This window comes from Aspergillus caelatus (assembly GCF_009193585.1).
Source record: "Aspergillus caelatus strain CBS 763.97 unplaced genomic scaffold BDV27scaffold_172, whole genome shotgun sequence".
Lineage (NCBI taxonomy): Eukaryota > Fungi > Ascomycota > Eurotiomycetes > Eurotiales > Aspergillaceae > Aspergillus > Aspergillus caelatus.
Window position 1 is genome coordinate 29,719 of NW_022475435.1, and position 27,938 is coordinate 57,656.

Genomic DNA, 27,938 nt, shown 5'->3' on the forward strand with positions numbered 1-27,938 from the left:
CAACCCATGAATCCACTCCTCCAGGTTCACTTCCTGGATGCGATCCACATCTCGCAGCCATGGCCCGTGGGGGCATTCGTGTAGTACTCCAGAGAAGGCAAAATTCTATTGCTAGGCTAACATGCATTCTTAGCCACCGGTCAGTGATTTTGGAGACGACTGTCTGATCCACTCGCTAATTTCATCGTCGTAAATTTCTCAGTGTTCCCAAGAACCTGTCAGAAGGCGGTTCGACAAATTATTCTAAACGATATTCAATGAATATTTCGGTTGAAGTTTAGACATATTATTATTGTCTTTAGTACTTCACACTATACCAGCAATTAGCTAGGGAGATTGGAACCGTGTATTGTAGATAAAAATGCGCCATCCAAAAGGATAACTGGCTATGGAATTGCCAGTGCCCCGTCTTATTGATTGCTGGGATTGTCGTTTTGGTATTTGCTATTTATCCTCCTACCTCTATTTAACTTGTTTACTCACCAGCTGGAGGAGTTGTATCTAGAGCTGACCCTAGTGTCCCCGCAGAGCCCGTTCCCCTGCTGCCGCCTCAAATGCAGAGGGTCTTCAACCACCTGAGTCAACTATGCAATCATGAGCGGGCAAATAGTATAACGATGGTGTGGCAAGAAAGGCGGCCCTTCTCCCGTTTTCGGCAATCACAAGTCTTTTCGCCCTGGGGATAAACGATAGCGTTGGAGATTGACGGTTGTGTCTCTGGTATTTCATAAAACTTAAAGCTCAAAGGATAAAATGGACGCATCGAGTAGTTGTGGTATGAGCGGAGTCGGTGGTTGGCCTGACTTAACCTCACGTAATGCAAGACAGACACTGTCTTGAATCCGAAGACTTACAAGTCACATTCGATTCCAGTTCAGTCAAGTGACCACTGCTTTTGCTGTACGGACAACAGGTGTGTCAGCACATTCGACCTGCACTACCCGGTGTTGTATTCCCCTGTCGGTCGACTCAATGACAAGTGCACTCAGATGGTAACCATATAGACATGCGGAATCCAGTCCGATTGCATGCCTGCCCAACTGCAGACGACGGTTTGCATCGTGCCCAAATATCACAGTCGTCCTGGTTGTCAATTGGTCCTGCCACCGATCCCATTGGGCGGCCCAGCCTTCCTCTCCCGATGCTTCAGCCGGTATGAACGTGCCTTCGTCGCCCGGCGCGTGAGCGAGGCTGCGCATGAGCATTACAGCATGAGGATCTTGCTTCTCAAGTGGGATACCCGGGGTGAGACCAGCATGTACGACAACCAGAGTGTCATCTATGGATGATGTGGGATGGTGCGGCAGTCTGATGCGCAAGATCAATGGCAGGGCGGCGAGCCAGTCAAGCTGGCGCGTCAAAAGCGCCCGGGCTGTGCTGTACGTTGTTGCGCTGTGTCGCGTGAGGCCGTCGGAAGCAACAGTCTCATTAGCTGATTCAGCCCCCGAGTTTTCGGGTAGCTTGGCAGGACCGCTGGTTATGTCTCCAGCATGCGTTGGGTGGTCTCCTCTGGCGTTGATTTCCACAGCAGCATCGAGGACTGCATTGTCATGGTTGCCTCTCACGGCGCTGGCACCCAACTCCACGGCCAGATCAATCACGCCAGGGCTATCGGGCCCTTTGTTGACCAAATCACCCACGAATATAAGATGGTCCCCTTTGCCCTTGTCGAAGCCGACATTATCCAGAAGCGCTTCCAGAGACCTTTTCATCCCGTGGACGTCACCGACGATGACTAAGCGTCGAGCAGCCGATCCCGGTTCATTTTCATTTCCTTCCGCGGATGAGACGAGTTGCGGAGTGAGATTGCTCGGCAGGTCTGAAATAAACGTGGTGATGGGGAAAATCTTATTGGCATCTGCTGCAAGAGTCATTGTGTATTGTTATTTCTCGTCCCCAAGGCAAGAAAGAAGATGCATGCGGGGAGCATCGGAAACCACCGGCAGAATCGATTGAAATCTCGATTGACTCCCCAATCGGGTAAAGCGTGAAATGACCAAGCGACAGTGCCATACAAAGTAAATTCTGGGTGAACAACGGAAATGACACAGTTGTACGTGGTCTTCAGAAAAAGAATTTTGTGGCCTTTCCACCCGGGGGCTGCCGTTTTAGTGGTTTATACATTCGATAATAATAAGGATTATTCTTATACCGGGGCAGTGTGCGGGACTACTATCTCGGTTTATCATAGTGTAAATATATATCTTGCCATTTCTCACTAAGACTAGTAGTATCCCCCTTTCTCAACACTCTATAGCCAAAGATATTCAGTTACCAGGATAGGTACATAAATAAGCACTTCCATTACTTACTAATTAAACATTTTAACATTTATATTGGAGTTTCTGGCATAAAGTATAATTTGCAGGTCACATGACGCGTATTCGGCCAGTCATCGGTGGGCCCGCGGAAGCAGCATGATTAAAAGTTTTCTAGAGAACCTCCGTACGGAGTAATTCACTGCCAAGCGACTGTAAGGCGCTAATCCGAAAGAGGAGCGCTATACTACTTTCACTTATTCGCTGTCACCTGACAAAGAATGCATACTTCTGCAAGGGAATATATTCCAGAATCACCTACATAATCGATTAATCTCTATACTTAATAAAAAAAAAAATTCACAGTTGGGCTACATCCCTGCGAGGATACGAGCTGCTTATCGGAGTAGGGTATTCGGTGTCACGAGGAATATAACTTTGGGGTATTTCCTAGCGTTACAACCAAAAGGATATGCTCAAAACGTCGAGGTCCGTGTAGGGTCAGCCGAGAATCTTCCATTTCCCGACGGAAAATTTGATGCCGTCATCGCGATATGGGTTATGCATTACGGGGACGACTTGGAAAAATCACTCCGGGAAATGGCAAGAGTCGCAGACATTAGCAACCCAAATGCTCGACCTGTGGTCGTCCAAGGTGCACCTGACAACCAGCTTGTGAATCTACTCAATGAGGTTTGCGCTCCCTTGAGTGCTGTAAACAAACGAGTTGATCACCAAGGATATCTCTTACATACTGCAGCCAAGATATTCTCTGAGGACGGCTTTAGAAAGATCGAAATCTTCCGTGTCAACGCTTTCTGTGCATTCCCGGAGGAGGATCTGGCAGAAAGATGTGAAAAAGCGGCTGATATTCTGGTGGGCTTCTGGTTTAAGGAGGACCCTAATTATGAGCATATGAAGCCTGCTCTTATTCCTCATCTTGCGTTGCATTTCAAGGACCGCCCCAATACTATCGGAGATGAAGTCGCCATTCTCTCGGCTCGCCCCCTTCCAAACTAGGAGGCCGGAGAACTAAGCTGTATATGGCTCAGTGGTGTTTGGAAAGATTGATTAGGTAGACCTTTTTTGCAAAAAATATATCCCATGACTTGAATTCAGAGTCTACTGTAAGATCTCAGTTTACCAAAGCCTTACATCACTTCAAATCGTCTGGACAGATAGGCCCTTCTGTACTGTATCACTAATAATACAAGAGCATAATGTGTGCTTGGTAAATATAGTTCCTCTAACTCCTCCCGAAGATCCAATGGTGGCAGTCACTAGCAGGGTGCTTGTCTACAATTTCACGTTCACTAGTCCACTCCGACCCTCAGTCAGTAATAGACTTTGCCATGTAGACGTAATACTGTTTCACACCAGCCCTATTAAAATCAAAATGGGAGGAAGTGGAGGAGAAGACCGTGGAACCAAAGTTCCAGGTTCACGTTCACGTTCACGTTCACGTCCCGAATCCCGCGACCTGCCCCCGATGACTAGAGGCACACACAACCATTGCATGGCCATATGATTCCCAAGACTCTCTGCTCATTTTCGAGGGTAGCTGTGGCAATACGGACCATACTCAGACCTACGGTGATACTTGACGATTCTGCGATTCTGGGAGCAAAGCTAGCAGCATCAAACAATGCTTGGAGAGTTAAGGCATAAAGGGTGGAGAGGAGGTCCATAAAATATGGTGGGGCTTCATCTTTGTCTTCACGCTCTGTTTTAAGGCCAGTGCTAGCCATCATGGGCATGATGATTGCTGGGGTCTTGGCTGATGTGATTGGGTTGGGCTTCATTGGCATTTGACAGTCAGTTGAGGCCATATTTGCAAGGTGTAGAGGCAGCGGCAGGAGGGTTTGTGGTGACCTGTGCAAGTAATGCATCCTATTAAGCTTGAACTGTATGCTGTGAAAAGCTGTGTATACGTCCACTGCGCCCTGCGATATTTCAGGTAGTATTTATCACCCTTCACTCGACTGCTCTAATGCAATCTAAATTAACATCGTTCATCTAAAGCTCTCTACTACACTGCCAGAATCTGTTTGCCATAGGTCATTGTATTTTTCTAACTATCTGATGGGGACACGATATTGCCATCACGATAGGCATGACTCGCCCCTTATGATATTACTATACTCAGGGTCTCTTGCTGCTTTTTATCAGTGCATGTTTGTCACGAGATTGTCGACAGAATTATCTCCTAATCTATGGGTCACTAATTCTTCGCAGATGTAAGTGTGCCGTAGCAACCCAACCCCCAACTCCAGATACCTCCTGATAGATTTCTTCACCACCAATCCTAAAGTTCATTCCAACACAAGAGGAAATATTTATTGTTATAATGCCACAGATGGCAACGTGCGGTGTTGTTGATCGCAGTCTGATTACTGAAATAATGATTAACCATAGCCTCCTTCCCGCGGTGCCGTTCCGGGTGCCGTAGCGAGTCAAGTAGAGGATGGGCGCCATGAAAACCTGTCCACCTTTAATGAGGCCTATCAAAATAGAGAATTGCTCGACTCTAGTACCATAACTACCGGGAGTGATGCGGCAACCACTTCTGCCAGGAAAACTCTTTCCAATGGAGCAGGGTCAGCAATGTGCGGAACCCGGGACAAGACGAGACTACCTCTTCAATCGACCGCTACTGGATCGTTATGCAGGTGTATCTTCTACCTTTGCCAATTCTGCAGTTTAAAGATAGCAAGTAGAAAGTGAACAATTTGGATATCGTGTTCAGCTCCCATGGCTTGAACAAATGGTATGTCTAGAATTACGAATGCTATATACATAGAGAGAAGCAGAGCGTCGGAACCAATATCTATCCTAAAACAACAGTTCGATAAGAGTTGTCTCGCTAATGAAATGAACCATTGGTATGTATTAAACTATTACACCACATTTATTACACCGACACCTGATAGCGCGAGTTCATGCGGATCCTCTTGCCATAAAAGTAGAAAACCACCGGTACCGGCAACAAACCCAAGGCGACAAACCCGAGCAATGAATTCCCCCACCCCAGCCCTAGCTTAGCATACATAGAAGGCCCGGCAAGCGGCAAGAAGGCTCCAACAATAGACCGCACGACCGTGTTCGCCGCTATGGCTGAGGCAGCATATTCGCCAAACGCGTCAACGAGGTACGCTTGGATGGGGAGAAGGGTAGTGATCATCCCACAGCCGACCCAGCCCAGCCCAATGATGGGCATTATCCAATGGACACGCATCTGGGCGGACCAGCCGTACCAGAAGAGACCGATGGGGATTAGGAAGCTTCCCGGGATGAGCGGCGGAAGTCGGAATTCCGGCTCAGCGTGGCCGTCGTTTTTTGCGATGAGGCGGTTTTGGATCTTGTCGGAGAGGGCGCCGAAGCAAGAAATACCAATGAGGGCTCCGACACCAATGCCGATGTAAACAGGTCCGGTGGCACCCTGACTGAAATGGTAGGTGGTTTCGTATACTTCGGTGACGGTGGTGAAGAGTAGGTAGAGGTAGCCGAAAACGACTCCTATTGATACGCAATTATTATGATCTGTGCCTCATCCAAGGTTGGGAGCTACCTACCCGTGTATAGCGAGAACAAGGCGACATTTGGGGTGAGGAAGAGTAATTTCGTGGGCCTTGTTATTGCCTGGATGAAAACCTTCCTTGAGTCTAGCTTCAGAGCCTGTCCAACGTTCACCTCCTGAGATCGGTTTTCGTGTCTGATTCGATTCGCTTTTTGTCGCAGGAGAACCGGTTCGTACGATTCGGATAGGACAAGAAAAACAAGAATGACCGCGACCCCGGACTATAGGGATAGACTATTTAGTTCTGGACGAGGAGTAGAGGGATCATGGTGGACGCAAACCACAATAGCTAGCAACCAGAAAACCCATCGCCAACCTTGTGCTTCGGAGAGATAGCCACCTGCGATCGGCCCGATGACAGGGCCAAGGAGCGGGCCCAGCCCATAGATGGACATGGCAACTCCACGCTCCTGGCGAGCAAATATATCCGCGACCGAACCTGCCCCCAGTGTGACCGGACTGCTACCAGAGATGCCGGCGAATAGACGAAAGACCAAAAGTGCACCGACGTTAGGGGCGAGAGCACTTGCGATGTTCCAAGTCGTAAAGATCAACGTGCCCACCTGATAGACGCGCAGTCGACCATAGATTTCGGAGAGCGGCGCGAGAAACAGCGGTCCGACGGCGAAGCCGACGAGGTAGATGGAGACAACGAAGGAGGCTAGAGTCCTGTTGGCAGAATGGAAGTCTTTCATCACGAGCCCCTGTGCCGGTGCGACTATGGACGAGGTTAAGGGGGTAAGAAAGGTAAGATAGGAGATGATGCCCATATTCCACCATTTCTTTCTCCTCGACCAGTTCACCGGTCGCGAAGGATCCGTCGGTCCATTCCAGTTCGCCTCCTCGGTCGATGGTTCTGATGCCTTTTCTCCTGAGCCTTCTCCCTGTTCATGCCCACTGGGTGGTTTGCATATGCTTGGCGGCTCTTCCTGGTGACCCATGTTCCTAGCCAAGAAATTCTGATTGGTATGATGGCACATTAGTCAAGTGAATACGCCTCGATGAGTTTTGTTTATTGGGGAGTCATACTGACGCAACAGCAAATGTATAAGGGGACTGACTTAGGGTTTGTCTGTTTTAGGTGGGGGGAACAGGTGGAAATGTGCATCGATCACATTCCACGCGCGGCAGGTGCTACAAGTACTTTTATTTATCTTCCCCCGTTAGTGCTCACTTCACCCCCCTTGCTTAGCCTATGGGCAGTCGCCGATGTCTGGCGAATGAAAGACGAAGAATATCCAGTAAACAAAGAAACACAAAGAAAACAAGTTGGGTAATGAATTTATAAGGCGCCGGACGCAAGCTTAACCCGATTTGCTGGACTATTATGAAGTAACCCGATTCAAGCATAGTAACAAATCCGAAGAAATGAATTAACTGGATTATTTTATGTTTATTACGTTCTCTCAAAACGAACCGCAAATCCATACACAGTCACCCCCAGATTTGGATTATCATATAAGGGGAATCGTTCCATGAGAACTTGCATCCAACCTTTGGGCACACCAAAGTCCTCCAGGGTAGAGATATGATTGAAATTACTACACAATTCACCGTTCCGCTTCTTTATATCTTCAATGTACATCTCAGTAAGGTCCTCATGGATCGCAGTCACCGACCTTTGAGCAATCATGAACATGCGAGCTAAACACGCCGTCAAGTGGACGGGGTCCAGAAATTGAAATGCCGCGAAGCAAACCACATGGTCGAATTCAGGCATGCCCTTGTTGTCAATCAGCAACGATTACCATGGAAGAAAACACATATTCAGGAAACCGGGGAACTGACCATGATAAGTTCGTCCATCGGCCCGATCAGGAGCGGTTTTTCGTAGTGATCCTGAATGTATGACGAGCGGGTCATCCCCTCGGAGACGTCGATGCCAGTGACTCTTGCAGAGACTCCATGTTCATGAAGGGTGGCTCCGAATTCACCGTTACCACACGCGAGGTCAAGGACTGTTCCTGAGATATCGTATTCTCGGCTCATATTTTCCTGCATCCGACTCAGCCCAGTATTGGCCCGAGCAGCATGGTAGCGAGGGGCAAAGCCGTCATAAACACCCGCCAGGTGTTGATTCCGGGCGTGATCCTGACCCGAGCGGATCTGTTTACTGGTGATCAGCATGTTCAAGAATGCCATATGTCCGCCAGGAAACTCCTCTTTGATCACCACGTCGTCATATGTGGTATACCCATCACCGTACAATGCGCGAGGAGGACAAAGGAGACCCTCCAGGTACATATTGTCAGCCTCTGTATTTAACGAAGCCTCCACACGCACAAATCCACCACCAGACACTCTCAGTACATCCAACGCCATTGAATTCAACATGGACTGCAGGGGGTCTTCCCTGACCCAGGCGAAATCTGTCGATGCGGAGTGTGAATTGTCTCCATCAAGACACACGGAGGTGCCGCATTGGGCAGGACTAAACACCATCTCCTCTCGGCCCATCTCCATGGCTAGGATGACCCACCTGTTGCCCTTGAGATGTTCCAGGTTCAGTTGGGGTGTCTTTATCGACATGCGGAAACGATGTGTTTCTTCTCCCGCCTCGGTGGTTTGAGTGTAGAACGGACGGTTGAGAACTGAGATATCTTTCGCCTCGAGATATCTCGTGATCGCTGCCGCTGTTGAAACACCATCGGCTGACTCTGCCGTCTATCCGTGCCCGATCAGTGATATTCTTTCTCACGGCATTCAATTACACGAACCATGTAATTCAGAACGATGTCATAGCCATCTCTGCAGATGTCATCGATATCTGCCTCCGCCTTAGACTTGCCGATGTAAAGGGTCTCAAACTGATGACGAGCTTGAGGTATATAGCGACTGAGATCGATAGTACTTGGGCCCTGATCAAGTGGGAGAATGAGTTTGTGTCTTGAAGACCAGACAGGAATTAATAAAGGCAGACGGCATCACTGACTTCCTCTACAACATCTCCGCGTAAAACCAGAAGTCCGATCTTCATTATGTAAAGCACGTTTGCGGATCAGCGTCGCTCTAGGGGTGGGTTGAATATGACCATATGTTGTGAAAAGTAAACATCCAAGACACAGGTTGATACCAGTCGACCAAACGAGAGATAAATGAGACGACCCAGAAGGTCTACAGGGTAAGGTGCGGCGTGAGCGAAAGATGGACAACTGCTGCACATGTGTGGCGACCCAATAGGCAAGGAGTTCAATCTAAGGCTACTTTGAATGTTTGGCTTGCGTGCCTTCCCCTTCTTGCGCAACTTGTGGGGCAAATTCTTCAACACATAAGAAGATCGCTCTCAACCTTCTTCCCAGAATACCTTTGGCTACTGGATCCACGTCTATCTGTTGGCCTGAATCTACCCAAAATGAGCCAATTCTCTAGCGAGATCATTCGCCGCGCTATCTACAAAACTAGTAATCCGAATGCAGATAGCCTCTCACTCAGGAAGGCTTTGACAACGGTTTTGCTGATTGGGGTCACGGTGAGTTGCCAGTTTAATCTGGCTACATGTATATTCCAAAGCTAACCGAGCTGGGCAGTACTGCATTATCGTCGGCATATACAGGGTCTCACTCCATCCGCTCGCAAAGTATCCCGGGCCAAAACTGGCAGCGGTGACACGCCTGTGGCATTCTTACCATCTATGTACCGGAGACATCGTTGTAGCCCTTTCGTGGGCACACGAGACATATGGACCAGTGTTACGGATTGCTCCAGACGAGGTGCTCTTCACTTCGAGTCGTGCATGGGATGACATCTACGGTGCGCGCCCCGGGAAGCCCGAGATGAACAAGGATACCCCTCTACAAGGGCTCCACTGCTCCTCATTCAATCGTCACGGTAGATGGCGAGCTGCATCACGTTTACCGCCGTCTGCTTGCCAAGGGTTTCTCGAATGCTGCATTGAGGGAGCAGGAGCCAGTGATTCAACGCAACATCAATCTACTGATAGAGAAGCTGCATGAGGAAGTAGCAGCAGGAAGGACACCGGAAATGACGGCTTGGTTCAACGTAAATCCACCTCGACCCCTTGTCTGGCCGAGTAAAGTGGCACCTGACGGAGTACATTGCCCCAGTATGCGACATTCGACTTGATCGGCGAGCTTGCATTCGGCGAGACCTACGGCTGCCTGGAGAACTCGCAGTACCATCCCTGGGTGGAAATAATTCTCAAGGTAATGAAACTCCGTGCCATGACGCATGCTGTGGGGTACTATCCGTGGATCTTCCATATCTTGATGTTGTTCGTGCTCAAGTCCTTACGCGATAAATTTGTCACCCACCGGACGTACACCCATGACAAGGTGCAGCGTCGAATGGACCGAAAGACCCACTACAAAGATCTGATCTGACCACCAACTTGCTAGATCCACAGAACGGGCTCGAGCGTTACGAGATCGACGGGAATTGCTCAACCCTCATCATCGCCGGGAGCGAAACGACAGCAACCGCTTTGAGCGCCACGCTATACTTCCTGACCCAGAACGAAAATGCCAAGCGCAAAGTGATCGGCGAAATCCGAAGCACCTTTCACAACGTTGGAGACATTAACTCGATCAGCGTGAATCAACTGAAGTATCTGAACGCGTGCATGAACGAGGCGCTCCGGATCTTCCCTCTTGGTCCCGCCGTCTTTCCGCGCCGAGTCCCTCCGGGGGGTGATTTTATCGACGGGCATTGAATCCCTGGTGGTACTCAAGTGGGCATCGCGCACTACTGCATCAATCGTTGCAGCCGAAACTTTGTCGATCCGGACAAATTCATCCCTGAACGATGGCTCGGCGATCCCGTGTACCAGAACGACGACCGCCACGCCATGCAGGCGTTCAGCTATGGTCCTCGCAACTGCATTGCCCATAATCTCGCCCGGTTGGAAATACGTCTGGTCCTGGCTCGGTTGATCTGGGAATTTGATTGGGAGCTAGCTCCTGGATCGGAGCAGTGGGAAGAGGCGTTGGTCTTCAACGTCTGGAGTACAAAGCTGTTGAACATCAAATTTACCCCAGTATTACGCTGACGTTTAAGAGAATGTGGATGATAGGGAAGGCAACCTGACAGTTTGAGGAGATAGTCTTTGCATCACGAGTATCATTGTTTGTATCCGCTTTGCGTGGTTTGGCCCGTATTAGAATTTCATAGCTGTTGGTAACACTGTGTACTTGATGTTTATGCTCTACAAAGGGTCGCTGAAGTAGAATCACCAGCCATGATCCTCTTCCGATTTTCGCCTTCCTCTTCTGCTTGCTTTTTCTTGATTAGGGCTAACTGAGTGCGCATGTTACCTACCGAGTTGTAGGATCCCTGCACGACTTGCAGATTGAAGGGGGGTCTCACGCAGTAACTCACCGGTTCCTTATGGTATCTAGGGAGGACTCAAATCAGATCCATCACGAATCTCACAGCTGATGGGCTCTAGTCCCCGAAGTAACCAGGTTGAACACAATAATTGAGAGGGGCCATGATTGAACGTTCAAAGTAAGAATCCATGCCTGTAGTATGTAAGGTGATATCCGTGGCTGGCCGAACCGTACCATATTTGGTAACGATTAATCTCCTGGTAGTTAAGTTACTTATTTCAGTTGGTTCTGACTAAGTATGTCAGACGCAATGCTGCCTACCTATGTATGCACTGTGTGTTAGGTCAGTATACTGGCAATATGCAGGGTCAGTAATTGGAAGCTCACGCTAGACTAGCCAATACGGCACAGTGGAATTGAACGAGACCAACTGAGGACACAAGAATGTAGCTCCGTCGAAACTAGCCTTTCAGAATGCGTTTGAAGAGCCTAATCGACACGCACCTGTCGGACTCGGCCACGGATGCTGATCCAAGGCACTAGCGGATATGCATGTCTGATAGGAAAGAAGGTTAATCGCATGGTTATTGCAAATCCAGCCCTTCATGGCCAGGCATTTCATTTCTCCACCGCAATTTGACCAGCGCCGATTAGAATCCAGCCAAGGCGCAAGGGTTCAAGATGAGCAATTTCGCGAGGCAAGAAGCTTCACGCACACGAGGCTGCGCGAACGTCGGGTGACTGTCTGTTACGTTTAAATCGGTGGAATTTTGCTCATTGGACTGCAATCAGTCATCTTCTACTTTCCTTTCTGACATTTTCGAAGATGGTTGCCAGGATCGCGAGCTTACTTGGTTTTTCCAGTGTCGCCTGGCTAAGCCTGGCGAATGGGATCGTTGCCCACGGCACCATTTCTCGCGATGTAATCATACTTGGTGGCGGCAGTTCGGGCACGTATGCCGCGATTCGACTCAAGGATCAAGGCAAGACCGTCGCTGTCGTTGAACGCAACGATTATCTGGGCGGTCACGGCGAAACCTACTACACTGAAGATAATATACCTCTCAACTACGGTGTGGAAGGGTTCTTCAACACGACCGTGACTCGGCAATACCTCGAACGGCTTCAGGTACCCTATGGGCGCCGCAACCCTGCTCCCGCGCACGAGGACTACGTGAACCTCAACACAGGGCAAAGAACAGAATACCCTCCAGGCCAGCTCCAGGACAGGGAGGCCTTTGCGAAATGGGTCGATGCCATTTCTCAGTTTGGGTTCTTGGATGAGGGAGTCTACCGCATCCCAGAGCCGGTGCCAGAGGACCTAATCATGCCTTTCGCGGACTTCGTAAAGAAGTACCATCTGGAAGATGCCGTGTATGCTCTCTTCTCTCATACTTCTGGCGATGTCCTTGAAATGATCACCCTCTATGTCATCCAATACATCGGGGTCCCCCACGCCGCGGCCTTGAATGAGGGCTACGTCCGTCCTATTGAGGGTATCGCCGCTCTGTACAAGAGCGCTGGCAAGGAACTCGGTAGTGACGTTCTCTTGGAAACGACTCCCGAGTCTGTCCAACGCTCCAAGAATTGTGTAGAAGTTATCGTACGCAGTGCTGATGGGGCCAAGACGCTCCTCAAGGGCAAGCAGCTCCTAGTCACCATCCCGCCCCTGCTGGACAACCTCCACGGCTTTCCGCTCAGTGATCAGGAAGCTTACATTTTCTCGAAGTGGCAGTATCACCAGTACTGGGCTGCTCTTGTCAATGATACCGGTCTCCCCGACGATGTGAACATTGTAACTGTTGATACTGAACGCCCCTACGGTGTTCCCGAGGAACCATTTATCTGGCGTCTCGACAATCATTGGGCCCCGAGCTACCATAACATTAAGTTAGTCGGTGGATCCAACTTTGGCAAGGACGAGGCGAAGGCGTACATGTATAAGAAGCTCGAGCTTCTCCATGAGGAGGGAACATACTCTACGCACCAGCCTCAGATTGTCAAGTTCGCGAAGCACACCCCGGTAACCATGTTTGTTTCAGCCGAGGAAATCCGTGGAGGGTTTTACCGCCAGCTGTATGAGCTCCAGGGGCTGAACAGCACGTTCTGGACAGGCGCCACTTGGGCGTCGGATTACTCCACCTTACTATGGGGGTATACGGATGAGGTTCTTGAACAGATGGCTTCTTCCTAATCGCTGCCTCCAGCAATTGGGCATCCCTTGGTTTGTGCAACTCTACGATGGCGACCGTACTGCGAAAGTTGTCTAGTAATGATTCACAAAAATGCAGTTAGCTAGAACTTGACAATTGAATATGCTTGTACCCACCCACACATCTAAGAAAGATCATTCCTCAACACAGAGACTTACAAGGGGTACGGAAGTTACCATGGTTAAACTCTCTCGAATACAGTTTGTAGATCCCTTGGCACTTCGTACCACTGGAACGTGGCTCTCGTTGCCTTTCATGAAGAGCGTGGCAACAAGGGGGCTTAGGGTTACTAGTACTCCTACGCACAGGAAATAAAAAGTGGGATAGAGAGAAGATTCAATGTTTTTCTTGTCCTAAGCTAAGCAGACTAGACTTCTCCCTGGATATGCAACACTCTTGGCTAAGGAAATGATCTGCGACTACGAGTATCCGGAATGAAATCAATCACAGCTGGTGGATGCAGGTGAACGAATAGTTAAACTTTTCTTAATGATTCTGACCCTCGCGACACATTGTCGCATCCTTGGCAGCAGCGCTGCAAGCCTCGAAGGTATGGAGGTAGACACTCATGTACGGCTTTTTTCCTTTGTAAGAGAAGGAGACCCACGCCTGCAGGTGGTTTGAGGTATGCAGGTCGACATCCGGACTGTGGGTTGAGGTCAGCCACACTCATTCATTGCATTTGGCATATGTGAAGTCTTACTAGTACGATGCCAAATCCGATGGATAGCTTTTAGCCAAGCCACCCCACCCTCTTCTCTCAAAGAAAGTGGCCAGTCCTTCCGCGATAGCATTGTCGTTCTGCCCAAAAGCAGGGAAATATATCTGTGGCTCGGGAAGGGGGCTTTTAGGAGACAAGGTAAAGTTGATAATGAAGGGAAGCTGTTCCTGCGGTGAGGTACCAGGCTCGTAAAAGCAGTTTGGCAGTGGACACAGACCCTGTGTGATAGGTAATAGCTGCCACAGCTCCCTGAGCGCATTCAGCCCGTCCAGGGTCTCTGGATCGTTCCGTCGCCCATTCAGAGTCCATATTCCTTCAATGGAGGCCAGGTTCAGCTGGCGTTCCATACAATAGACCTTGATCCGGGACTGGGATGGCTTAACCAAATCCCAGGAGAGAAAGTGGCCGATGAGGGTAGGCGCTCGCTCAGCTACAAACTCCTCGAGGAATGCCAGTGGGGTGGCAACTTTACCACCTTTGTCGGCAGCCTTGATCGCGTCAAACATGAGCCTCTCTTTCGGCGTCCCGGTCGTGATCGACTTGATCCGGGGGTAGATGTAGGTCTTCAAGACAATATGGCCAGATGGCTCCAGATCGGCTGCCAGCTTGTTCTGTGTCTTGAAGACAGGGATTTCCGTATTTGCCTCGCGCAGAGTCTGAACGTCCTTGTCCGAAACGACCAGTGCGTTGGTAAAATGGTCAAACCATTCCAGGTCAACCCCTGGAACCATGGCCTTGAGATCCTGGACAACAGGCCTAATGGCTTGGGTGTTGAATGGATCATCCTGTGTTCCAGTTAGGGGACCAAGGGGCTCGAAGGCGAACCGTAGTAGTGATTTGGAGTAATTGAAGCTCAGCTCAAAGGGAAGTCCAAAGCGCGTGAGATGACTCTTCCAGTGCATGGGCTGACCTTTTTCGGGGTACGGACCCAACGCTGGGATGATGACCTCGCGGTGGATGCAGAGGAACTTGTACTGTGCGTGAATGTCATATCCAGCCCCTGCCATCATGGTGGCAAACATTGGAGCGGTGCTATACCACCATTTTGCGTGGTCCTTGTCCGAGAGGTTCAGGGCTTTACTCAGTACGTAGAAGGGCTTTGGCAGCCGTGCCGTTGTTTTCTTGGGGATTTCCATCGTTTAGCGTTATGGTTAGAGGTTTGCTGTATGAGCTCGTAGTCAAACGGACGAGGGGAACCCAATGAATACTACCATTCCTTTTCTGTTCAGGTTCCAGAATAGCCTGATTTTCATTTCGTGATTGACTTGGTGGGGGCATCGCTCTCTCCCTGCGTTTGTGACAGCGACTGCATTACGCAGGCTATACGAGCCTACATGCATTGAGTGCCAAGGTCCATCTCGCTGGCTCTTGTAACTGTGTTTCCTGTTGGCCCACACAGAGAGACATTGAAGACTGCTGGCTGGCTGAGGTCCACATTCCTTGCCCGAAAGTGTTCAAGAGACTTGGCCTTCCTCTGCAAGAGCGTGCGCCCTAGTTTTGTCGCTGTGGGGCACTTTTTTTGGCCCCTTGAGACAATGAGGTCGAGATACGAATGACAAGACCACAATGCAGAGCTTACTATCTATTGCAGTACCAATGTCAAGGTGCATGTGATAATTTTAGGTAAAATCTTTGTGGCAATGTCAAGCAGTAATGTAGTGATCGCCAAGATCTAGAATCATATCTGCAAGGTGGCCATTTGTACGTAAGATGCAGCATCCTGGAATGGCCGATACCCACACCGGACCAGACCAATTGTGAGATCACGCAAGTACGGCGATCGGACCCGCTGAATAGTGCATAACCTTCCTATGACTATACAGGCAATTGCTTCAGCTGAAATGCCGGCCACAAAACGAGTTTCACTGCAAGGGTTACCAAGTGCCACGCACCAAAAACAGTTGCGGTTCGTAGATTCAGAGTAAGCAATGGCTCAACCCATCAAGCGCACTGTTAGTAACGGTTGTTGTTGAATGGGGCTGACTGCCGTGATGATAGGATAAAGCTCCAAGGTGCCATTATGTAAATTACTTAGTCTTGCTGTAGTCGTCCAGCCATTTCCACTGCTAAGCCTACCGGCCCTGTTCCATATCTCTGCTGGAAAGTTTTCCTTTGTCAATGTTAAGACTATCTCGCTGTCATGAAGACGCCGATTGCTGTTGTTGGGACCGCCTGCCGATTTCCAGGCGATGTAGCCTCCCCTTCGCAACTCTGGGAGCTATTGTCCAATCCAAGAGATGTCCTTAGGGATCTAGATCCCGAAAGACTAAACCTCTCCAGCTTCCATCATCATAACGGCGAGCATCATGGAGCTACAGATGTCCCCAACAAGTCCTATATACTAGACAGCGATGTACATCGCTTCGATGCTGGTTTCTTCAATATCAGTGCGGCGGAGGCGGAGGCAATGGATCCACAACAACGGCTGTTACTCGAGACGACTTATGAGGCGCTCGAAGCTGCAGGATATACCTTGAACCAGATGCGCGGCTCGCCCACCTCGGTGTTTATTGGCGCGATGACCTCGGACTATCATGACATTCAAGCTCGCGATTTGGACACAATCAGCCGATGGCATGCAACAGGGATATCGCCGAGTATCCTCTCAAATCGCGTCTCCTACTTTTTTGATCTGAAAGGGCCGTCCATGACTATCAATACTGCATGTTCCAGCTCCATGGTAGCATTGCACCAAGCGGTCCAAAGCCTGCGCAGCGGTGATTGCAGCACCGCTATTGTAGGTGGTGTCAATCTCCTACTCGACCCGGAGGTTTATATCAGTCATTCCAACCTACATATGCTGTCCCCAACGTCAAGATGTCGCATGTGGGACCGGGATGCTGATGGCTACGCCCGAGGGGAAGGGTGCGCCTCGCTCGTGATCAAAACGTTGGATCAGGCCTTGAACGATGGTGACGATGTAGAGTGTATCATTCGGGAGACTGCGGTCAACTCGGATGGCAGATCTGCAGGAATTACGATACCCAGCCCCGAAGCCCAGGCGGAGTTAATCCGTCATACGTATGAACGCAGTGGCCTGGATCCGGTTAAGGACCGGTGCCAATATTTTGAATGCCATGGGACTGGAACGCAGGCAGGAGATCCCGTCGAGGCGCAAGCAATCCAGCGGGCCTTCTACCCAAAGAACGTTGTCTTTAGTCCAGACGACAAACTCTATGTCGGAAGTATCAAGACTCTCATTGGCCACCTGGAAGGCTGTGCAGGTCTCGCCGGCGTGCTGAAGGCTATAATGTGCCTGAAGAACCGGAAAATCACCCCAAACATGCTTTTTGACAACCTTAACCCCAACATCACTCCATTCTACGACCATCTCAAGATTCCAACACGCAGTATACCCTGGCCACCCGTTGCCCATGGCTCTCCCATGAGGGCGAGTGTAAACTCCTTCGGTTTTGGAGGGACTAACACGCATGCCATTATCGAGAGCTATGTACCCCGCCAATCGGAAAACCAAGTCAGTTACTGTAGACAATCAACTGTCAAGGGACATGCCATCGCCGGCCCTTTCCTCTTCTCAGCACACTCTCAGGAGTCCCTCTATTCAAACATGGAACGAATAGCGCGATACGTGAAGAACAATGCTGCATTAGATCTGGATAATTTGGCCTGGACCTTAGCCAAAAGAACCATCCTGCCATTCAAGGTCTCTATCAGTGCCTTAAATAGAGACGAGCTCATTAGCAGTATCGAGCAGGTCATTGAAGAGTACAAAGCCAGCCGAAGCAGCGAACAAGGCCAGTTTCCACAGAAGCAGTCACCCGAACCACCACGGATTATGGGTATTTTCACAGGACAAGGGGCACAATGGGCTGGAATGGGGCGTGAACTGCTACGTTCGTCTTTCATTTTCCGCAACTCGATCGAGCGCTGTGAGCGTGCTCTAGCAACTCTTCCCGATGGCCCCTCATGGTCCCTACAGGAGGAGCTTTTAGCAGACAAACCCTCGTCAAGCCTCTCTAACCCTGCAGTAAGTCAACCGGTAACGACAGCAATTGAAATAGCTGTCTATGATTTGCTGTGTGCCTCTGGAGTCCACGTCGATCTGGTCGTGGGCCACTCGTCCGGCGAAATAGTGGCCGCCCATGTGCTCAACATCATTTCGGCAGAGGATTGCATGAAGATAGCCTATTACCGTGGTTTGCACTCCAAACCCGCGAAATCGGGTGGCATGCTCGCTGTGGGCCTTTCCTTCTCCGACGCCAGAGATCTATGCTCTCAGCCGTCATATTCGGGGAGGATCGTGGTGGCAGCGAGCAATGGGCCTCTGAGCACAACCTTATCGGGTGATTACGATGCGATTCTCGAAGTCAAGGCACTCCTTGACCGTAAGAAGACATTCGCAAGAGCCTTACAGGTTGGTGTGGCGTATCACTCACATCATATGGTGCCCTGTGCTGCTACATATCTTGAAGCATTGAAGGCATGCAACATCCAAGTGAAATCACCCAGGAGCGGCTGTACATGGATCTCTACAGTAACTGGAAGCAGTGCAACCATGAACAGGGATATGCAGGCCTTCTCTGCAATTTACTGGGTCGATAACATGGTCAAGCCCGTCCTCTTTACCCAGGCAGTGGAGAGTTCACTTGGTGACTGTCAAAACCTTGGTGCATGTATCGAAATTGGACCTCATCCAGCTCTCCGTGGTCCAGTGTTGGATACGTTGAAGCACAAAGGATGGGCGAATGTTCTTTATACTTCGTTACTCCACCGAGGGCAAAATGACCTCAAGGCTGCATCATCCGCCGTTGGTTGCCTCTGGGAACGGATGGCTGAACATTTGGACATTGGGAGGTTTATCCAGGCTGTCAGAAGCCAGACCCCCAAACTGATGAAGGGGCTTCCAGCTTACTCTTGGGACCATAGAAGGAGATACTGGAGAGAGTCTCGCGTGTCGCGAAGATACCGTCTCGGAGGTACGCCTGTGGACCCGCTGTTGGGTCGGCGATTTGCCAGCGAATTCCCAAACGAGATGTGTTGGAGGAATATCCTACATCTAAAGGAAATGCCCTGGGCTGAAGGTTACAAGCAAAAAGGCCAAGTGGTACTTTCGACAGCCTTTTACCTCGCCTCTCTATTAAGTGCAGCTAGTTCTGCAGTTGCACGGCAAAGCCTTGTATTACTTGCGGTCAGCAATTTCGTTGCCATGAAACCAATATTTTTGGAAGAGCATGGTGATGGAGTAGAATATATCACGGCAATACGATTTTCTGAAGAAAACAACGTGACAAAGTCAAGCACCAGACTAGATGCCGAAGCTTCCTGTCATGCGTGTAACAGCGATGGATCAGTCTTAACCAGGCTATGCACTGCACGTCTAACGCTTTATCTCAGCGAAGCCAGCCAGCCTGATTATGGCCAGCTACCCCCGAGGGAACAACAGAACCGCCTTCTCGCGCCGGTAGATGTTGCCGATTTTTATGACTCATTTGAACAGGCTGGCACAGGTTATTCCGGACCCTTTCGATGCATATCCTCGATCCAGCGGTCTCTAGGTGAAGCCACCGCGTCTGCGGCTTGGGTGGCTGACATGATAACCCCGGAATCCCTACTCCATCCAGCTAAGCTAGAGGCATCGTTTCAGGCAATAATGTGTGCCTTTGCCTCACCATTGAGTAAGGGACTGTGGACTTCTTTTCATGCAAAGGAGGTTCGTCGAGTCCTCGTTCGCCCTTGCCTTTCCCTGGGAACCCTTGATTGCGAAATCGACGCTTTTGTTACTGGATTCGACAGTGACAGGGTAGAAGGCGATGTGTCGCTGTACAATCCAGAGGGGGAGGCTATCGTGCAAGTCGAGGGCTTGGTTATGAGGAGTATCCCTCGACCTGATACTTCGAAAGACCGTAACCTGTTCTCACACGTGGTGTGGGAGAGTGACCCTTTTGGACCTTCATTGATCTCTCCATATCATACCCCGAAGGAGGAGATAGTGTGGAGAAGCGCAGCAGATATAATCGCCTTGTATTATGTCCAACGAGCACTCGACAAGATTGACCCACACGAATCTGCAAGGTTTATGCCTCATCACCAACTCTTATATTATGAGATGAGTCGCATTGCTGCGGATGGTAAGGGCTCTGAGTACTACGTTACTTACCCAGATCATACCCAAACGTCGGAGGAGAGTATACTCGTAATGATCGACAAACTTGCTGCGACTGTGGATTTTCAGTCAATCCATTCACTCGGCATGTCGTTGCCAGCGATCCTGAGAAGAGAAATAGACCCTCTTGCCATGTCGAACGGAGCTGACACCCTCGACCGCTTATCTCAAACTCGGGGGATGCTTTCTCTGCTGAATAACGACATTTGTTCTATTGTCAACCGAATTGTGCACAAGCATCCACACATGGATGTTCTCGAGCTTGATGCGGACACTGCTGTGATCACCCAACAAATATTGAAATCTCTAGATGATAGGTATACGTCCTATTGTCTGAGCAGCACGTCTCCAGTATCACTCAGCCAGACAGCGGCCAAGCTGTCTACTCAGCACCGCAATCTATATTCTAAGGTCATTGACTTTACCACGCTCGATGTTAATGAATATGGCAGCGAGAAGTATGACATGGTAATTGCTGCCAATCCGCTCAATGCAACTGATGCATCCACCAGTCTCTTTGAAGGATGCCGCGCAATGCTGAAGCCCGGTGGCTACCTTGTGTTCATTAGGCTTGCCGGTCAAATGCCAGTGTCGTTGTTGTATACCTGTGGCTTGCATCCCCAGTGGTGGCAAGGGTACGATCATGACGCTCAGTCTTGGCCAGATATGTCAACCGTTAGATGGGACGCACAACTCCGCTCCAAGGGGTTTTCAGGCATCGATCATATATTTCAGCGCTCGGCGCATCCAAACGGCGACGGCCTTTCAGTCGTGATTACTCAGGCAGTCAATGACACGGTCATGATGCTTCGTGAGCCAATGAGTTCGACAAGGCTGGCGCCGCTGACGGAGACTGTGGTCTTCCTTGGGGGAAGGACACTTTTAGTAGCACGCCTCCTCCAGGGTATTCAAAGAATCCTCGCCGCATCGGGCATCACAACCGCAATAGTGGAAGACATTCACCAGCTGGACCTGAATGGTCTAACAAAGAAACATTCAATCATCTCCCTGGTGGAGCTTGACGAGCCGTTCTTCTCCAGAGGCCCCTACCACGAAAGGCTCCTGACTTTCAAAGAGCTTGTAGCCAGGTCCAAGCACATCCTTTGGCTGACAACTGGAAATATGGCAAGCATAAGTGTTGCTATCGGGAGAGCAATGAGATCACAAAGGGGAGATGATATCAGCCTACAATTCCTAGACTTGTCCACCGTGGCAAACGTTTCGCCTGCCACTATCGTTGACGTCTTCTTACGACTCACATGGTCTTTCGTGCCCATGTTGACGGACGGGCAACTGCTTTGGACAAATGAACCTGAATTACACTGGGATGGTTGCACGCTTCGTATTCCACGACTGGTGTGGGACCATGGACGAAATAAGAGATACAATTCCAGGCACCGAGAGCTTCGTCCAAAAGCTTGGCTCCCACCGAGATCGGTGGATCTCTCATCCGAGGTGTCGGCCGGCTCAGTAGCCGTTCAAGTTAAATATTCCTGCTGTATTTGTACAGATGCCTATCTTTGGTATGGTACACGTGTCGACGGAAAGGGGAATGCTGTCGGCCTTTCTAACCATATCTCATCGGTCATCCAAGCAAGGCCTGAGCATGTTCACAGCACTGCCGACAATGATGACTTGAGCCCTGATACATTGCGAGCGACTGCTGGCTTCACTTTAGCATATTTGTTCTTGAATTCTATATCTGGGCCGATTCTTCTTTATGAGCCTGATGAGCTACTTGCTGCTGCTGTTGAGCAAGCGCGCGAGCCGCAGCAAACGGTTTATTTTATTACTTCAAAGTGCAAGGATCCAACTAGAGGGTGGATAGCAGTCCATCCGCATGCATCGCGGCGTATGATTGAACGAGTTCTACCCAGTGTCGTGACGTCTTTTGTTGATTTATCTTCATCCGATGATTGTGTGGTCACGATTCTCCGCGATATATATTCTCAAACTCGGATCCAGGCCGTGGACCTCTATCGCCGTGCCCCTCTTGTGAATCCTAGGCAGCTTATCACGGAAAGTTATTCTCAAGCATGTAGTAGCTTATCGACTCTGCCACAGCTACCTTTAGAGGTTACCTCTTGGACAGAAATCCCATCAGACAATCCATCCGTCGTTTATCCAAAGGTGGTGGACTGGACGAGCCCTGTATCGATAACGGGCCATGCCGAGGTCGTAGGGACCACCACTATGTTCTCCTCAAGCGGAACTTACTGGATGATCGATATGGCAACACCACTTGGGTTGTCAATTCTGAAGTGGATGGCGAAAAATGGTGCACGGACGTTTGTTCTGGCTAGCAGAAATCCACGCGTGCATGAAGCTTGGCTCGACGAAATGTCTCGCCTGGGAGCTACTGTGAAGCCCTTGAAGATGGATGTTTCAAACAAAACGTCCACTTTGTCGGCTTTCAACCAGATAAAGGAGACTTTACCACCCATTGTAGGTGTCTGCTATGCTCCCTTGGCTCTGTCCGAGCAAGGGTTTGAGTATACTGTCGAAGACGAGGGAGGCCTTGGCGCGACTGCTATGATTAATGCAGCAACGTATCTTGATGAGCTGTTCCCAGCACCAACACTAGACTTCCTCGTTATCCTGACATCAACTGTCTCTATTGTCGGAACTGCAGAGCAGCTAGCGTCTCATGCCTCGGCACTGTTTATGACAAGCCTCATTCAACGCCGAAGGCTGAGAGGTCTGGTGGGGTCTGTATTGGCCCTGGGTATGATTGTCGATGCTGGGTACTTTGCCAGGCAAGGCAAGGAGGCGATTCAGCGCATGATGCACCATGGCCATGCACCTCTGTCTGAGTCTGACTTACATCATGCCTTTGGTGAGGTGGTAGCTGCTGGAGCACCCGACGCCGGAGGGAATGCCGAGATATTCTTTGGACTTCAAAAGAAAATTTTGCAGATTGACAAGAGTGACGAGAGCGGCGAATCCGCTTCTCTTTCTAACCATCTGCTTTCACACTTCATTACAAAGCGCTCTCCACCCAAAGAGAGGGAGTATGCTAGACAGTCAGATTCAACATCACTCCTTAGTGGCCATGGGCAGCTCCAAGAGTCGGAGCCAAGCCAAAATGAATACGACAGGTTGCTTGCGCGTTTATCGGACAAGATCAAGTCAATGCTCCGGCTGACAGGACAGACATTGGATGTGAATGTCCCCCTTCTGGACCTGGGCTGTGATTCCCTCTTGGCTGTGGATATTCAGGCATGGGTTGCGAAAGAGTTCGATATCGACATCACTCCCATGGATACACTACTCGGCACTGTCACGGGGTTGTGCCAGAGGATCATCCAACAGCCTGATACTCCAGGAATAATACCGCAAAAAGAAGACCGGCTTACCCAAGACATCGAGTTCATAGACGTTGCGACAACTAGATCCAGCTCAGAGCACAACAGCTCAGTTCAAGACTTACCGCTCGATGCCACTAGTTCGGAGTCTTCCTGTAACCTATGCCCTTCTGACTGTGGATCCAAACCAGAACGAAACGACTTGGAACCCAGGTTTACACGTGTCGAAAAGATGTCTCCACACCAGTCGCAGATCTGGTTTGCCGGCCATTGGATGAAGGACCCTACCCAGTACAACGTCGTTATATCGTACAATGTTCAGGGAAGGTTTCCGGTCGACAAGTTCAAAGGAGCTTTGGAAGAGGCTGTCTCCCGGCACGAGTCACTGCGGACTGCCTTCTTTTCAGATCCCAATAATGGTGACCTCCTTCAAGGTGTCTTAAAAACCCCACCACCTTTCTTTCAACATGTCAGGACCTCAAGCGCTACCTCTGTGTCACAGGAGTTTGACAGGCTGGCGTCTTACCAGTGGCGACTAGAGGAAGGTGAAGTCATGCGAGTTGCAGTGGTATCTGTTGGACAAGACCAGCACACAGTCATATTTGCATACCATCACATTGTCATGGACGGGGCTAGTTGGTCCACATTCCTACATGACTTGAAGTGTTTCTATGAGCAAAGACCACCACGTGAGGTTGCGCAATATGTTGACTATTCTCTGATGATGAATCGCAACATCCATCATGGAACGTTCGCAAAGGAGCTAGAGTACTGGGAGTCCGAGCTTACACCACCGCCAGAAACGATGCCTGTCCTCCCTCTCGCCACAAAGAAGACCCGTACACCAACAGATAATTTCAAGGTGCACACAACGACGCGGTACGTTAGCATAGAAGTCACGGAAAAGATCAAGCAAGCAAGTCGCACTCTTCGAGGCACCTCATTTCATTTCTACCTGGCCACATTACAGGTCTTCCTCGCTGCATTGCTGAAGATCAAAAGTCTATGCATTGGAATGAGCGATGCCAATCGCAAACACCAGCAGTTCACCGGCACGGTCGGCTATTTTCTCAACATGTTGCCGCTTCGGTTCGAGGTCGAGCAAACGGACAGCTTTGCCAATGTGTTCCAGAAGACATCTTCGAAAGTGATGACTGCTTTGTTGAATTCTTCAGTTCCCTCCAACTTAGTCGTGGACGCGCTGAATCTCCCACGAGTGTCAAATGTAACGCCTCTCTTCCAGGTTGCCATAAACTACCGTGTGGGAGAGATCACCAGGATGTCCGTGGACGACTTTGACCTGAATTACGACCGGAGTGTAATGGGCAATGCGCCGTACGATATCTCCTTCCATGTCACGCCCTGCGCAAACGGGACCTCTATTGTGGAAGTCAGCTGTCGGGACTATTTGTACTCGCCCAAAGCCACGGAAGCAATCATCGATCAATACACAAGGCTACTTGAGGTTATGTCTTCAGATCCTTCAATTCCTGTTGGGGGCAGTCTCGTCACTTCTACCCGCATCAACGAGGAAGGTCTTTCGGTACAACGTGGCCAGCGGATATGTCACGGCTGGCCAGCGACCTTGGCCGAAAGGTTCAAGGATATGACTGATCGATATGGGGATAGAATTGCCGTCACGGATCACAGTGGCGATTTCAGCTACTTGCAGCTCTACGCGAAGAGCACTCACATTGGAGTAGCTCTGCTTCAAAAAGGAGTCCGAACTGGAGATGCAGTCGCGGTTTTATGCGACCCGTCAATCAACTCGGTGGCGAGTATGCTAGCAATTCTCCGCATCGGTGCGATTTATGTGCCCCTCGACCTCAGCCTTCCCACTGCAAGACACAAAGCTATGGTATTGGCCTTCCCTGTCAGAGCACTTGTTTGCTTCTCTTCTACTGCTGAAGGTGTCTCAAAATTAGGAATTTCAACCGTTCTCAAGCTTTCCGAGATTCCTGACATTCGAGCTCCACCCACAATGTTCACCGACAGTGCACAGGGTGACGCTTTGTCCATTCTGCTGTACACCAGTGGCTCAACAGGTCAACCAAAGGGCGTATGCCTGTCACAGAGCGGCTTCATTAACTACCTCGCTGCCAAGAGGGTAGAGCTCGGTCTTGATAGTTCGACGGTTGTCCTTCAACAAAGCTCACTGGGATTCGATATGGGACTTGCACAGACGCTCAATGCCATCATGAACGGAGGAAAGCTTGTCATTGTATCCCAGGAAGTACGAGGAGATTCGATTGAAATTGCAAGAATTATGCGCGACCACAGCGTAACTTTCACACTTGCCACTCCGTCCGAGTACCTCGTCATGCTTCAACATGGTCGTGAATACCTCAGTCATTACACCGGATGGCGCCACGCCTGTCTGGGTGGTGAGCCTTTCACGGACCAGCTCAAGCGGGAGTTTGTGCGGCTAGGAAAGAATTGTCCTGTAGTGCAGGACTCCTACGGTGTGACCGAGATTTCCGCGTGCACGACCTTTGAGACGATGTCCGTCTCACGGCTCGAAGGCGCACATAGCGTTGGGCGAACAATTCCAAACACTTCTCTTTACATTGTGGGCCCTGACTGCAATCTTGTTCCCACTGGAGAGCCCGGGGAAATTTGTATCAGCGGCGTTGGGGTTGCATTGGGGTATCTGAATGAGGAGCAGACCAGGTTGAAATTCGTACAAGATCCGTTTGCTTTGCCCGAGGATATAGCCAGAGGGTGGACCCGAATGTACCGTACCGGCGACAAAGCCAAGCTGCTAGATGACGGTTCTCTAATTCTCTTGGGCCGAATGGACGGAAACACAGAGATCAAGGTTCGAGGACTTCGTATTGATCTTGAAGACGTGGCTTCCACCATGGTAAACTGTCACCCGAATTTGCTGTCATCAGCCATCGTGTGTGTCAAGGGCCAGGGCGTCTCGGAAACGCTCGTCGCCTTTGTTGCCTTGATGCCTGGTCAGACTGCTAGTGATGTCGAGCTACAACATCTCGCCAGCAACCTCCCTTTGCCACAATATATGCGCCCTTCAACAGTCATCTGTCTAGATGAGCTACCCCGAAATGCGAACGGAAAGATTGATCGCAAAGGAATAGATGCCATGCCATGGACGGCGCCAACCACCATGAGCCAACCGTCAAAACGGCTCACGTTGGGCGAGGGTGAGCTTAAGCTTCTTTGGCAAGTTTTGCTGCCTGGTAAGCACATTCACCCCGAGTCTGACTTTTTCCTTCTCGGAGGAAATTCCACGCTGCTGGTCAGGTTACAAGGTGCAATCCGCACCTCTATCGGGGTGTCAGTCACTCTCCGGGAACTGTATGGTGCCAGCACACTGGCACAGATGGCGCTCAAGGTTGATGCCCGGAAAGCTGAAGCACCATCCATGACGATCAATTGGCTCGCGGAAACAGCTATACCGCAAAATATCCTTGATCGCGCCAGCTCAACGTCAAGCATCAAGCTATCTAAGCATCGCCAAGGATCAGGTTGTCAAATCCTCCTTACCGGTTCGACTAGCTTTTTGGGGAGAGTGCTGGTGCAGGTTCTCCTCCAGGTGCCCGAAGTGGAAAGAGTGCATTGTATCGCCGTGGAAAAGGATCAGGAGCACGTGCTTCCCACCAGTGACAAAGTATCGCTCTATTATGGAACCCTTCTCGACCCAATGCTAGGTGTTTCTACCGCAGAATGGGCGTTCCTACAAGATTGTATCGACGTAGTGATCCACAACGGCTCGAATGGTCACTGTCTTAACACTTACAACTCTTTGAAAGCGCCAAACCTGGGCTCAACCCATCGCCTCGCCCAGTTCTCCCTACAATCGCAAGCCCCCCTGCACTACATTTCTTCCGGGAGAGTCATCCTTCAGTCTGGGCAAACCGCCCTCGGGCCCACATCAGTATCCTTTCACCCTCCTCCGCTCGACGGGTCTGACGGTCTCACTGCAACGAAATGGGCTAGTGAAGTCTTCCTCGAGCGCTTCGCCGAGCACACTGGTATCAGCATTAGTATCCACCGTCCTTGCACCCCCATCAGCGATCAAGCTCCAGCCCAGGACGCATTGAACTCGCTCCTACGCTACTCTGTCCGACTCGGTGCGACCCCCCGCCTCACAAGAATGGAAGGATACTTGGACTTCCAGAAAGTAGAGATCATTGCGGAGGAGATCGCTACGCTGGTGACATCTAGGTTCACCCAGCGTGCGACTGCAGCATCGTCTACAACGGCCGGGGTGTCCTTTTTCCACCATTCGAGCAATGTCAGGGTTCCTGTGAAGAGTTTCAAAGATTATATGGAAAGAGTGCACGGTCGGTCATTCCACGAACTCGGTTTGCGGGAATGGAGCTCGCTGGCGTTGGAACAGGGCATCGAGCCACTTATTCCTAGTTTCTTGGAAGCGGTCGATGATAACGAGGAAACATTGCGATATCCTTATCTGGGTGAATAGTCAGCATC

General features: G+C 50.2%; 8 protein-coding genes across 8 annotated transcripts; 4 read left to right on the top strand and 4 right to left on the bottom strand.

The window, feature by feature from the left end:
* Positions 1-481: 481 nt before the first annotated feature.
* BDV27DRAFT_28208 (metallophosphoesterase family protein) lies at positions 482-2,175 on the bottom strand. The gene has a single exon (XM_032076211.1). The coding sequence runs from the start codon at positions 1,872-1,874 to the stop codon at positions 879-881; it is 996 nt and encodes a 331-aa protein (XP_031924562.1). The 5' UTR covers positions 1,875-2,175; the 3' UTR covers positions 482-878.
* Positions 2,176-2,858: 683 nt separating this feature from the next.
* Positions 2,859-3,278, top strand: BDV27DRAFT_160671 (uncharacterized protein; the record flags this gene model as incomplete). Its single annotated transcript, XM_032073075.1, has 1 exon — positions 2,859-3,278. The coding sequence occupies one exon, from the start codon at positions 2,859-2,861 to the stop codon at positions 3,276-3,278; it is 420 nt and encodes a 139-aa protein (XP_031924563.1).
* Positions 3,279-5,153: 1,875 nt separating this feature from the next.
* On the bottom strand, positions 5,154-6,776 carry BDV27DRAFT_166938 (MFS transporter; the record flags this gene model as incomplete). The annotated part of the gene is made up of 3 exons (XM_032074324.1): positions 5,154-5,774; positions 5,831-6,056; positions 6,117-6,776. The coding sequence occupies 3 exons, from the start codon at positions 6,774-6,776 to the stop codon at positions 5,170-5,172; spliced, it is 1,491 nt and encodes a 496-aa protein (XP_031924564.1). The 3' UTR covers positions 5,154-5,169.
* A 455-nt stretch (positions 6,777-7,231) lies between these two features.
* BDV27DRAFT_160674 (class I SAM-dependent methyltransferase) lies at positions 7,232-8,812 on the bottom strand (the record flags this gene model as incomplete). Its single annotated transcript, XM_032073076.1, has 4 exons — positions 7,232-7,558; positions 7,624-8,499; positions 8,553-8,693; positions 8,756-8,812. The coding sequence occupies 4 exons, from the start codon at positions 8,810-8,812 to the stop codon at positions 7,232-7,234; spliced, it is 1,401 nt and encodes a 466-aa protein (XP_031924565.1).
* Positions 8,813-9,187: 375 nt separating this feature from the next.
* On the top strand, positions 9,188-11,008 carry BDV27DRAFT_166940 (cytochrome P450; the record flags this gene model as incomplete). Its single annotated transcript, XM_032074325.1, has 6 exons — positions 9,188-9,304; positions 9,363-9,545; positions 9,634-9,834; positions 9,900-10,134; positions 10,191-10,481; positions 10,524-11,008. The coding sequence occupies 6 exons, from the start codon at positions 9,188-9,190 to the stop codon at positions 10,838-10,840; spliced, it is 1,344 nt and encodes a 447-aa protein (XP_031924566.1). The 3' UTR covers positions 10,841-11,008.
* A 938-nt stretch (positions 11,009-11,946) lies between these two features.
* On the top strand, positions 11,947-13,314 carry BDV27DRAFT_166942 (beta-cyclopiazonate dehydrogenase; the record flags this gene model as incomplete). Its single annotated transcript, XM_032074326.1, has 1 exon — positions 11,947-13,314. One exon carries the CDS (start codon positions 11,947-11,949, stop codon positions 13,312-13,314), a length of 1,368 nt encoding a protein of 455 aa, XP_031924567.1.
* Positions 13,315-13,819: 505 nt separating this feature from the next.
* On the bottom strand, positions 13,820-15,190 carry BDV27DRAFT_160677 (aromatic prenyltransferase; the record flags this gene model as incomplete). Its single annotated transcript, XM_032073077.1, has 2 exons — positions 13,820-13,979; positions 14,037-15,190. The coding sequence occupies 2 exons, from the start codon at positions 15,188-15,190 to the stop codon at positions 13,820-13,822; spliced, it is 1,314 nt and encodes a 437-aa protein (XP_031924568.1).
* Positions 15,191-16,194: 1,004 nt separating this feature from the next.
* BDV27DRAFT_160678 (uncharacterized protein) lies at positions 16,195-27,930 on the top strand (the record flags this gene model as incomplete). The annotated part of the gene is made up of 2 exons (XM_032073078.1): positions 16,195-19,346; positions 19,410-27,930. The coding sequence occupies 2 exons, from the start codon at positions 16,195-16,197 to the stop codon at positions 27,928-27,930; spliced, it is 11,673 nt and encodes a 3,890-aa protein (XP_031924569.1).
* Between the last annotated feature and the right edge of the window lie 8 nt (positions 27,931-27,938).